Genomic DNA, 13240 nt, shown 5'->3' with positions numbered 1-13240 from the left:
CAACATGCTGGGAGCAAAGTTGTTGAGTGTAGTGATAATAATGCTTTTGAGATCTATACTAAGAAAAAAAGAGGAAATTGTTTTTGGTTAACAACTTGATTCCCATAAAATGCCTATTATTATCCATAATAAAAAAAATTATTAAAAAAAAACATCAAGGAGGTATTTTCATACAAATACTGGAAGATAAGCTGTTTTCCAGGAGAGACCACATCCAACTTTCTCTGTTGCTTTAGGTCCGCTAATTCCTAGGTTTTAGTTTTCTCCTCTCTGTAGTATTATATATTAGTATAGTATTGTAATATTAGATAATAAAAAAGTTAGAAAAACTGGTCCATCCATCCATTCCATCCATCTATTGTCTTCCGCTTATTCCTGTTAACGGTCGCGGGGGGGCTGGAGCCTATCCCAGTGGCTATTGGCGAGAGGCGGGGTTCACCCTGGACAGGTCGCCAGTCCATCACAGGGCCAACACATAGAGACAGACAACCATTCACACTCACAGTCACACCTACAGTCAATTTAGAGTATCAATCAGTCTTCCCCAATTTCATGTCTTTGGACTGTGGGAGGAAGCTGGAGTACCAGGAGAGAACCCACACAGGTACAGGGAGAACATGCAGACTCCACACAGAAAGATCCCGCGCCCGAGCCAGCACTCAAACCTGGAACCTTCTTGCTGTGAGGTGACAGTGCGAACCACTGCACCACCGTGCCGCCCCAAAACTGGTCCATCAAATGAAAGTGTTTTAAAAGACTGTGGGCTAATTCTATAAAACAGCCAATAACATATTAAGAGTAGCCAACAATGTCGTCTCTGACTGCAACCATGTCCTAAACAGTGTAAATAAGTTGTTAACATCAACCTGGAGGCACAAGGTACCGTGACTCAATCAGATTGGACAGTAGCACACTTTTGTCCACCAGTCAGTTTTGAAATCAACCTACAGACCCACCCATGTATCCAGAAATACAACATAAAATCATAAGTTTTGACATTTCTGGTATCCGTGTGTGCCAGAAGGAGTGTCTGCCTGGTCCTCTCCTTACAGAAAGATTTGTATGATCAAATGGATGAATCTGAAGTAATTCCCTGAAGCTGTTCAGGCAATATCACATTTATTTGAGGCGAAAGTGACCTTGACCACCAAAATCTTTCAGTTCATTATCAAGTCACAGTGGACATATATGCCAAATTGGAGAAATTCCCTCAAGACATTCCTGAGTTAAAGTGAGAAATGGGACAGATGTGATGTGATGGCGACCTAACACCACCAATTCATCCTTGAAAGCTAGTGGATGCTCCTGCCAAATTTGAACACATTTCCTTCGAGTTCTCCTGAGTTACTGCAGGAATGAGAATGGCACAGACAACCCACAAGCTGCTGCCTGCATGAAAGCATAAAAACTTGTTAGGAAAATGTTTGCTAAGTTATTTGAACAAGATGCAATTGGACTTCTCTTTGCGAGCACTGAAGTCGCCCCCTGGTGGCCATCAAAAAGCCTTGCAGGTTTAAGACTTGAAACCTCGGCTCTCAATACTGAACGACCTACCTCTGTTTTGGATGTGTTTCATCCATTATAACTACATAATTAAGTATAATAAAGACATCAGCCCTGTCTCTGTATTAATTGGTATTTTCTTGTACGTAGCCTACTTATAAACCAAAAGAAACAGCGGAGACCGACTTTTCTCAGACTTGGTAACCGATAGTGAGCTGCACGTTTAGTGGATGAACTTGCATGTTATCAGCATCTTCAGTCCCCTTCGTGCAGGAATAACTCGGCTGCTCTCCTCCTCTCTTCTCTTCCTTTTATGGTCCCAGTTTCCTTCCTGGGAGCTTCAGTTGGATGAGGAGAGCCGAGCGCAGCGCACACTCCGCGTCTCCTTGGCAGCTCCTCCTCGTTCAGGCTCCAGCCCCCTGGAACACTCTGTTTTTATGCCCAAAGATATCATAGACTATGAACTTATTCTAGGGTCTCGCTGGATTCGGACGATTTCTTTACCCCGGTTTGTTTCTGGTGTTTTGTTTTGTTTTCCGCTCGTTTGTCTCTCTCGCCGATCAGTGTGTGGAATGGTGTGCGCTTTCTCTCCTGGGTCGTTTCCACTTCAGCATGGGAACTGCGGTGTCCAAAAGGAAGAATCTGAGGAGTGATGCGATATCTTCCGTGGCCGCAAAAGTTCGGTAAGCGTGTTCGGCGAAGGGGGACCGGCGTGGAGAAATGACAGCACCTGATGGGGTGTGCGTCTACATTTTCTCCCGTGTTAGAGGATTTCTAGAGAGAGTGCAAAGGTAGATCTCTTTAAAGGTAACTGATCTGGAATGTCTCAGCGGACTAAATAATAATTTTTAAAAATCCATGGAAAGGCAGAGCATCGTCCACCTCCTGTACAATTTAGCGAACTTGTAAAAAGTTCCCTCTTTCCTTTTTTTGGTCTTTTATAATTTCAAATGTTCAAAAATAATAATTCATTGTATTTTAGTTTAATAAAGCTAAGTTAATGTTATTTTACAGCCCTAAAGGACAAATGCTACCATTTTAAGGAATAATTTTGATTGCATTATTGTTAAAGTGGTAAAACTACAGATTATGGTCGAAAACATAAAACGGTAGTTTTACCACTTGAACAATAGTGCAATCAAAATTATTTGTTGCTTACAGCCACATTTGACTACACATACTCCTGTTAATATAATCTACAGTGTAAGATATCACAACATACTCCTCATCAGCATCAGCTGTTTTTAAAGATGATTTATTTTATGCTTTTCAAGCCTGATATGGAGATGAGGTCCTTACTCTCCGTACAGCAAAGAACATCCTGTTTCTGGGACTCTGTTTGGATATAAACTTTTGCCATGAAAATATATATCAAATCAAAGAGCAAGAAGTCTGTTGGTCATCATCAGATCATTTTCAGACTCACTAGTTTGTCTGGGTAATGACCTGGTCACGGAACACGATTCCCATTCGTAATTCTCTGCTCAGTAGCCAACAGTATCAATGTTTTTTTCACTTGTTGGTTCTACTGAATGTTTCTGAATGTGCTGCCACCGCATTTTTGTTCAGTGATGTTGAATTATTCTCGTAACATTTAGCTTTGAGTGTGTGAGTCATGCTTTGAAAGGTCGTGGTGCCATGGGTGTCGGATCAGTGTATTCTCGGTTCAAAGGCTCTGACTAATACTAAATGGTAGAAGAGGTGAGTGTCGACCACTAGCTGACCCCCCCCCCCCCCCCCCCCCAAGCCAGACTCTTATTCTCATGTGTGCTGTGGGCTTCCCTCCATAAATCCTGTCGTCTGCACAGTTACACAAAGACAATCTTTAACAAACAGCATGACCTTTCCTTCTACCACAGCACAGCCACAGACACACATACTCTATGTACACATCTCCCACCTCAGTTTTTCTTTCTCGTGATGCTTATCACCTGGTGTTCCGCTTTGTTTGCTTTTTCACACTTTAGGCTTAATTCTTCCATATATCACAAACATATACGCTCTATCGCAGACATGCATGTGGATTGCCAGCAGGACTTATGTGTTCTCATGTACTTCCCGGCTCCACCAGTGAACCGCACACTCAGCTGAAGGAGTGTAATGGCTCTCAGGAAACTGTAAGACTCCCTTTGAAACCCCTGGCGCTGGGGTCTCAATGCTGCTGGAAGATCTGAGTTGATCTGCTTTACTGTGTAGAAGGAGATTCATCTCTCTGTTGAACCCACGTGTTTGTCCTTGGGTGAATGTGAATAATAGACTGGGCAGTGATTATAGTAGAAGTACACATGATTAATAGGATCTTCTTTTCCCAGGATTTAACTTTTGACCCTGTACCTCACACAGCTCTTAGCTTACACATTATTTTACTTGGAAATCATGTGAATACCTCTCTGTAATTGAATGTAAGCCCGGTATTGTAAACAGTAAATCTTTCATTGTATTTATTTATCAGTTCTGGATTTGAACAAGGCTGCAAACAAATAAAACATGTTGTTTAACCCTCTTTCTGGAGGGTCAAAGAAATCGTCCTTAAGGTCCAGGAAATGGGGTTTCAGAGGGTCTTCATTAAGTTTTGTATTGTAACCAACAGGAGGCTTCCAATGTAGAGATGAGATGAAGAATGAATGAGATGAGAATGAAGAGCTTGTGGTGATGCCAGATGTGTAAGAGTGCTACATATTGTTGAAGTCACTCTTTCAGAGTCTGTTGTGTAACTCTTGTACATTACAGTCTTTGCAAGCCTGGGTGTTTGCCAGTTATGTTTGGGGACAAGGAGTTAGGAGGCTTTGGTTCCTGCCTGTAAGACTAGATTTAGGGCCATAATAGTCTAGAACAAATGAGCGCCTAAGATCATTTCCCCGATGAGACCCACTGGACTTGAGTCACGTTTGTAACTGTCCTACAGAACTGTTTTGAATTATGAGCTTTTAAAAAGAACCTCAAGACTTTGCAACATGAGCTGAATTTTCACACGTAAATCGAAATTAATTTTTATAATCCATGATACAAATTTGTATAACACATCACGTATTCCCATGTCAGCCACATGATCTACTACTACTTAAATACACAACCCTTTAACAATTTCTACATGCCAAATATGAGTTATGGATTTGTTGTTACTAATACCACCACTCCTCCACCTGCCACCCCTCTCAGCAGACAGTGCGATTGCTGAGGCATAAAATTAATATAATCATCAACGTAATTAAGGATGAGCCCTGTGGGCCTCCAAGGGGCCGGGTACAGTCAAGAATGAGGAGCAGGCACAGATTGGGGTGAGAAATTCATCTATGATAGCCAGTCAGGTATCTCAGTGATAGATGAGTTACCTAAAAGAGAAGTTTAACATTTCAGTTAAGAAGCCATTGTTAGATATTACTAACGATGATGTGTGTGCATCATTCACTTCAAATCATTTAGCAAAATTTGGATGCATTTGTTTTTATTTTTCCCTGAAGAATGGGAAGTTGTGAGTACACTTTCTGGGAAAAGCTGGGGAAAACTGGTGCTGTTGTTGTTCTACTGCTATTGATGTACATTTTAAGCATCTTTCATGTGTGAATCCATCGTCATCTTCCGCTTATTCCTTACTAGTAAGGGTTGCGGTGGGGCTGGAGCCTATCCCAGCATCTATGGGCAAGAGGCAGGGTTCACCCTGGACAGGTCGCCAGTCCAGCGCAGGGCCAACATACAGAGACGAACAACCATTCACACTCACAGTCACACCTACGGTCAATTTAGAGAATCCAATCAGCCTCGTCCCCTCTTGATGTCTTTGGATGGTGGGAGGAAGCTGGAGTACCCAGAGAGAACCCACGCAGGCACGGGGAGAACATGCAAACTCCACACAGAAAGATCCCGCTCCCGAGCCGGGACTCGAACCTGGAACCTTCTTGCTGTGAGGCCACAGTGCTAACCACTGCACCACTGTGCAGCCGCTCATGTGTGAATATGGATGTTTAAACCTTATATCTGTGCTCTTTTCATCTAGAAAAACCCTGCTATTTGCTGACCTTAAGTTAAGCTTTTCTAGCTGTTGTGCTAACCGGATGTAGCTACTGTGGAGTCCCGAGGCATGCTGGTTGGCTTTGATGGCTCTTCTCACAGGCATGTTCAGTTTAACCCCTATGGAGACCTTTGACACGGTGACAAACTTCAACTTAATTCACCTGTCCAAGGACTGAAAGAACGCTATTTCTTGGTGGCACCCCATCAGCAATCAGTCTGTCCACTTGACTGTCTTAATCCTGGCGAGCACTCCCGGCTAGTGATCGCTAGTATGCAGTAGTCACTCCCAGCTTCTGATGTCAGTCAGTGCTCACAGTTCCTGCTGACAAGAACCCCAGGCATGGCCACTAAACTTGGACCCACATCAAATCATCCGGAAGTGAAGTTCAGATGTCTCTGTGGTGACTCTGTTTAAACATCACTCAGCTCTCCAGTGTGGAACCAGCAACAGTGAGCTTGATCTTCCTTCACTGTCTGCTCTGCAGTGATGATCTTCACACTGATTGGCTTTGTGACGGGGCCTCAAATGTATTTCTTGATCAAAGTTGAATATTTTCAACTTGCCGAAAATGCAAAGAGGTAAAAATACATCATTCACCCTGCAAATTTCATGTATTTGCACCCTTTTCGCCACCTGATGGAATACACAAGAACTTGCATCAATGTACATCTCTGTGTTGACTTTATGTTTGATTGAAAAGCAGGGTAGGCTCTGCCTGATTTGGGTGTTTTGTTCTTTTTTATGTATTATTTTCTTTTCTTTTTTTAATTTTACAAAGAAGCACGATATACAAACCATATGGCATAAATCTGTCTAAATTGTTTTTTAATCGTTTTCTGATCATGAACCCACCCTCCTCGCTCCCACTCGCCCTCCCTGGTAAACTATGTCACGAAATAAATGAGCGATTGTTACATAGCGTTTTGTTCTAGCTTACAACCTACAGTGACAATAAATTACCACAAATATTGCCTCCATAGCTAGCTAGAGAAGTTGGCAAATGGATGTTTTACCTGTCCAAAAGAAAGGCTGCCACTTGCGTGTCCGTAGCTAAACCTAGAGATTCTTTGAATCCCCAATAATCACTCGCATTGCACTGAGCCTTTGATGGTACTTTCTCTTAACTATTGCTAGCTCTGTAAAAAAACTTTTTCTTTTTGTTGTGTTTTCTTCTGGATCAATGCTTGTCCTCCTTGAAGCTGCTCACCAAACACCGATCCAAGACAGCGTTGATATCCACTGCAGGCTGCCTGGTCTCAGCCTTTTGACGGACAGCTAAGCTGCCCAATCAGCTACAATCCAACCAATCTAACTGGTGGTGGGTTTTAATTGGGCGGAGGTAAATTTGGCCCTGCGTCCCTTATGTATAACGGATTTTGGTGCTTCCTTTTTTGACCATCATAGTTAATTGATTGCCATAGAGACATCATGACAAATTCAGGGATTATAACAAATAGCATGTAGAAACCTGGGAGCCTACCCCTCCTTTAAGCACACAAATAATTTGCTGAATGTTGTGTGTGTGTGTGGAGCCTTCATGGCATGGATGTACATCAATGAAATATGTAAGAAATGCTTCCTTGATTAGTTACAAGTTAGATTGACAAATTAAACTTTACAGCTGTTCCATGGTGTTCTACTGCAAGAGAGAGTGAGTGTGTGTGTGTGTGTGTGTGTGTGTGGGGGGGGGGGTTACAATGCCACAAAATGCATTCAAACATTTGGGAAATATACTCTTTATTCAACAGGCAGCCTGCCAACCACAACAACATGCAAACAACATGAAGGGGAAAAATATGAATTGACATAATTGCTATCACATCCTTCTGCAACATCTCATCCTGTGAAGAAAAAGAAGCTATTGTCTTGCCATTCTTTCTCCCAGAATTGTTCCTATTGTTCGATAATTTTGGTTAAACTTTTCTGGCACAAAATTATCTCTGAAGAAAACACAAGGTAATGTTAATTAGTCTCCTTAGCAGAAGGGAAATTGTGATCCAGAAGATGTTTGGTTATTTAATTTTGTTGCTGCTCCAGACAGGATCACACACCAGCCATGTTGGCAAACACAAGCCTGCTGTGTAGAGTTTACTCACAACACCTTGCAGGATTTCTTGGTATTCATCAACATTCTTAGGTTCTCAATTTTCAAAAATAATTCAACCTGTTGACAGCATGTGAGCATCCAGAAACAGGAGTGAGGCATGAATCAGGGGCACTTGCCCGTTGTTACTGACCTGAATTAAGGAGCTACTGCATGGGCGTCCAGCTATTTTAATTGTGTTGAGGCTGCTTGTGGCATCTCTACCAGCAGAGCCGGGAACATCAGGAGAATGTGGGGAAGTGTAGGGAAATTAGATGGAAAAATATTTATTAAATTTTTGCATTTTGAATCTTAGCTTATTGGAAATCGTATTTGCATTTTGCCCCATTGCAACGCTAATGTAGGGGTTGTCTCAGCTCTGGCTCTATTACTGATAGGATTATGTTAAGTATCAAGACAAAGGTTAAAGAGCTTGATGAATATCTTGCTTGCAGGCTCTCTGTTTTATTCTGCATCTCACCATGTATTTAATGTCTTGGCTTTTAGGGGTATTTGCGGAGAATTAGTTCTCCTTTATTCACTGAGACAGAAGTGCTTAATGATGGCCCAATGTGCCTCCATGTCCTATTTCTGCCAAAACTTTGTAAAACAGCACATAAAAACCAGGCCATCTGCTTTGATCAGCTACTTGATGTGAAGTATTACAAGCACGCTGGAGCAACATTGCCTTGAATATTTCAAGAATATTTGAGTCACGTCTGAAAGGTATTGCACACCACAACAGTCTTGAGGCTTTAAAGGTGTCCACTTAAGTGAAAATGTGATTTCATGGGCTTCTTCCCCATAAGGCTGTGTGACAATGACCTCATCACAGCACAGATTAGCTCCAGCCATGGTCCACTTGTGCTCGTACTGTAGTTGTAAAACATCTGTGTCCTTTCTCTTAAGCATTAAGCTGGCAGGGTCACTGATAGAGAACCATATACCAGCTCTGGAATTTACAATGGCAGTACTGAAAGATGATACTCACGATATGAAGTTTTAGCACAGCTATTGTCAGGCATATTGCTGCTTGAGCTGTTACAGTATTTACACTGCTATTTCATATCTTAACAAAAATGATGTTATATTTTCATCAGCTGTAGTACTCAACAAACTTTTGAAAAAGAAGATGAGCTTAATTTTCTTTGTCTAGCGTTACTGTATGAATAACAACAGAAACAGTGGCCAACTTACACAACAGCCTTCTGGGGATGAATAGAGGAATGTCCAGGATCATCTTTTTGGTCCAAACCAGAAAAGGACACCTGTCACGGGCTTTTTTAAAGTTCAATGTGTTTGTAATCCTCTGGTTTGAAATGGTGGTTACAAACTCTCAGGTTTTTAAGAAATCTTGCTGAAGTTTTCCCTCCGTTTTTAATACTTTTTGCAGTCCTAAGCCGCTGCTTACAGTATGAAGCTCAGGATGATTTACTCAAAAGCAAATGTAACTCACAGCAGTAAATTGTTTCATGTTGACTCCTTGAGCCTTGGAACAATGTAAGTACATTGCCAGAAATGTAAAAGGTTTTGTTGGTACAAACACACGTGCAAAAGATACTCTCTAATTCCAGCCAGAGGACACTTCTCCTGCCAACAGACAGGGAGGTATGTCTGTTGTTTCTTACTTTTTACCTTTAGAAATATTGTTTTCTGTTTTTTCTTGACATATAGCTAAAAATTTATTTCATTTACTCCCGCAAAAAAGAGCACCTGAACTGAGCCAAGAGGTCCACCCATCCATCCATTGTTTCCTGCTTAGGGTTTGTAATTGAGATACAGGTCAGACATTACACTCAGCTGATGATGCGTTTCCTCCCATTTCTGTCATTGATTCTGATTGATTCATAGCTAATATGTTCTCTGTTGGTGATTTGGAAGCTTGAAACTCCTGCTGATGACAAATTCAGGGGGAAAGAAACAGAAACAGAAAGCAGTTTATTTTTGTTTTTTTTTAAGCTGCAAGCCTCATAATCGACCCAATCTCCAGAGAAATGTATTATGGTCATTAGGCAATAAAGCCCTTAATGAAAGCCTATATCAACCCAGTGTGTCAGCAAGCCAAAAGAGGAACCTGAAGCTGATCTTGCATGAGTTACAATCCCATTCCATATACTTAACATCAGTTTTTCCCTCCAGCACCTATTGATGAACCCACTTACAGCTTCTCAGGAGATATGGGTAACTGCTTGATTCATTGCCTTTGTTGTCAGTGGAGTACAGCAGAGCAAGAGTCACTAATGAAGTCATCAGCCTTTTACTAGCCAACCTTCCCTGCGTGTCTCTGACACACACACACGCAGATTTAACAATGTACGCAGGCCAGATAAATGCTGTATAAATCTAAAATAGGAAATAGAATCTCCCCTTGTCCTTTTTGGAGTCTTTTATAACTAGAAGAGCACTCCTCTGGAGAATGTAAAGAACACAGAACTCACAGAACTGTTTTTTTTATAAGCTGCTGAACTGAAAAACAGCCTTTAAAGCAATATTTCAGCCAAAAAATGCCTCTTTACTTGGTACTCCAAAAAAGTCTCTTAGTACTCACAAGTAGTACCTCAAAATTACTTTTTTGCCCCTCCTGCATCACTCTTGTGTGACCCCAGAATGTAGAAAGTCAGCTATGTATCTTTAGCTTGAAGCTAATAGTGACTGATGGATAATGACAGCCACAGCAACAAAGACACAGCAAAAATGCCCAAAAATGTTTGTTCACAAGATGGAGATTTTAATGATTATCTTTATTTGGTTTCAAACATATTGTCAGTGTCATATCTCAACATAACATGCATAGTTTGCTCAAAGTTGAATATTTTCAACTTGGCAAATATGCAAAGAGGTAAACCTGCATCATTCTCTCTGCAAATATCATATATTTGCACCACTTGTGCCACCGAATGGGAATAGACAAGAACTTGCATCAATTCACTTGCATCAATTCTGTATTGACTTCAAATTTAATTTAATCACACAAACAATTTGCTGAACGTTGAGTGTGGACACCCTTCATGATATGGATGCACATCAATGAAATATGTAAGAAATGCTTTTTTGATAATTTACAAGTTAGATTGACAGTCCAGGAAATAAAATCAAGAAACCAAAGGGAAGCGCCTCTGTTGTCTCAACCAGCTGGAGGGATGTTTGATTGACAGCTACTTCAGAGTGGAACAGATGAATTAATTAAAAAATTCATTTTTAGTTTGAGTTAGAGCTTACCTGTGTAATTATGTGTGTATTTACATTACTTCTATAAGTAAGCATTAGTTTACACAATAAATAATCTGATTTCTACAGCCCCATCAGGATCTGCTTGATATTCCTGCCTGTTAAAAGGAAAGTTTTCGTTGCCACTGTTGCAGGATATTGCTGCTTCATGGAGAATTGTTGGGTGTAATTCATGGAAGGAGTGTGGTGATAGACCTGCTCCACTTGTAAAGTGTCATGAGATGACTTTTGTTGTGCTTTGGCGCTATACAAATAAGATTAGCTTGACTTGACTTCTGGGTGAGGGCTGCTTCCAGCTAACATTCTGCTGTGACTTAATTGCAATAAACTGATGTAAATGATGCTTGTTCAATTTTCAGGTCCGTCCCTAAAGACCAGGAAATTAACTTTTAAAATGTGTGTTTCTGAATGGAACCACACTGACTTTGCATGTAAACACCTTGTGGGAAAAATGTACTTAACATTTGAAGTTAATCAAATCTTCCCCACTGTGTTTTGCCTCTTCCACTGCTGTACCCTAGTGTTTCACCTCTCCACTCTGCATTTGTGTTCATGCGTCAACAGTATAGGGGGCAACCTGAGTTTGCTCTAATAACAGGGAACTAGCTCGGCTTTAATTATGCCCTATAAATGTCAGAAGCCTTTGGCGGAGTGGTAAGATGGCCGGAAGTCTTCTCATTGATGTGACTAATGATCACCACATAGGATGGAACATGGAGTGCACACCCAGGTCAGAACCTTAACACACCTTGTCTATCAGCTGGAGCTGGTTATGCAGGCTGCATAACTTCAAGGCAGGCACAGATAAACTGTCTCAGACAATGTGATGACAGAAACTAAAGCCTGTTTTACTTACTAGCACATTTCTTGTACATGTTTACATATGTGTGCGTGTGTGTGTGTGTGTGTATCCTTGTAGAGTGGTTCTGTGTCACCCTCTAGCTTAGGTCTCCTACCAAAGGCTTGAGGGTTCTATGCGGTATCTTAGCTGTTCCTAGGACTGCGCTCCTCTGGACTGCTTCCATGGAAGCGATGGTGCTATGGGCCTCAAATAGTCACACAGCCTCACGTCCCATAAAATGTCCAAATGGGGCTCTATGTTTTATAAATAACTCATCAATTATAATTTTGATATTCCATTCATCATTTTTTGTCCATCTATTAAAAAACTATCATTGGCTTCACAAATGCCAGACATATACCGGGTCTGTCCTCCATTGTTATGATCAACTGGAGCTGCTAAACTGACCATGCTAGTCATGTTCAACATGGATTTCAGTTTTTCTGCAAATGTTCTATTGTTTTTTCTTCTTCCCATGAGACGCAGCCCTCCAGGTATTTGTAATGACTTCAGCTCCACAATGTGCTGTTCATCCCTCAAAGCACAAAACCAGCAGTGTTTTTTTTATCACCTTTCCTACCATACTGAGCAAGATGTCTCATCCAAGTTTAGTAAATTAGACGAAGAATGAGAAATGGAACTGTGTTCTCCAGCTTACGTAAATGTCCCTTGTATGTCAATTGTTTGTGTACAGCTTGTTGCTGGTGCCCCCAAGTGGCTAAATTATACCTTATTGCAGGTGTGAGGAAGTTGAAGTCCGGGGAATACTCAAGAATATGTTGTTTGTGTGATGTGTTTTCCAACCTTGCTGCAAAGAACACTAGCTCAAGGTATTTTAAGATGTTTCTCTATGGAAGCGTTTATGTCTTCAAAACAGTCGTTGCTAACAAGAGGCTATTGGAAAATACAAACATCATGTCCAAAGCAGAGGTACATGGTTATGGTGGCATCATGCTACATGGCATAGTTTGTGCACAGCATCATGACTTGACTAGCTTGTAGCTAGGACTTGTAAGGATTGCATGTACACCTCCAAAATCATTACAGTGGAGTTTTCTGACATTTTGGCATCAATCAAAAATCCAATGTAAAAATCCCATTGGCTTCTGGTTGAGGGAATTCATGGTGATGTCATCCATCACTTTATACTCACCAAAATTAGAGTTGATTGGATGAGGGAGTTTTGATAAAAGAGTTTGTCTTCACTGCAAGATACAAAGATAACTCCACATTTTGAAACATCCTCAGAGACATTCAGAGAGTTGTGCTCAGCTGATCATGTGAACAGTGACAGAGGCAGGTGTGAATAACATGAAAATAGAGACACAGAAACACACACACACACACACACACACACACAAACTTCTTTGATTCTTTGATACTGCTGAAGCTCCTCTATATCTTACTCCAGCTGGGACTTCCACTATTGTGACTTTAGATGTGAATGTGTCCCCAGGCAGCTATACTGTATGATGCAATGCTCACACCGTGTTTGTGTGCATGTGTGTGTGTGTGTATGTAACTCATCTAGTTGTCCCGCCACTCCATACACAGATAGAAGGGAGAATAAACT

General features: G+C 41.2%; 1 protein-coding gene across 1 annotated transcript in view; it reads left to right on the top strand.

Annotated features, from left to right (window-relative positions):
- The first annotated feature begins 1864 nt into the window (after nt 1-1864).
- Nucleotides 1865-13240, top strand: part of nsmfb (NMDA receptor synaptonuclear signaling and neuronal migration factor b) — a 57014-nt gene continuing 45638 nt past the window's right edge. Inside the window, exon 1 of the mRNA XM_086207103.1 lies at nt 1865-2186. Coding sequence (XP_086063229.1) covers nt 2116-2186 — 71 coding nt within the window. The 5' untranslated portion in view covers nt 1865-2115. The remainder of the gene's footprint in view (nt 2187-13240) is intronic.

Source organism: Aulostomus chinensis, chromosome 6 (assembly GCF_037954235.1).
Source record: "Aulostomus chinensis isolate RoL2024-O1b breed Wild chromosome 6, RoL_Achi_v1.0, whole genome shotgun sequence".
Lineage (NCBI taxonomy): Eukaryota > Metazoa > Chordata > Actinopteri > Syngnathiformes > Aulostomidae > Aulostomus > Aulostomus chinensis.
The sequence above is the reverse complement of the archived record's forward strand: the minus strand, read 5'-3'. Positions and strand labels throughout refer to the sequence as shown.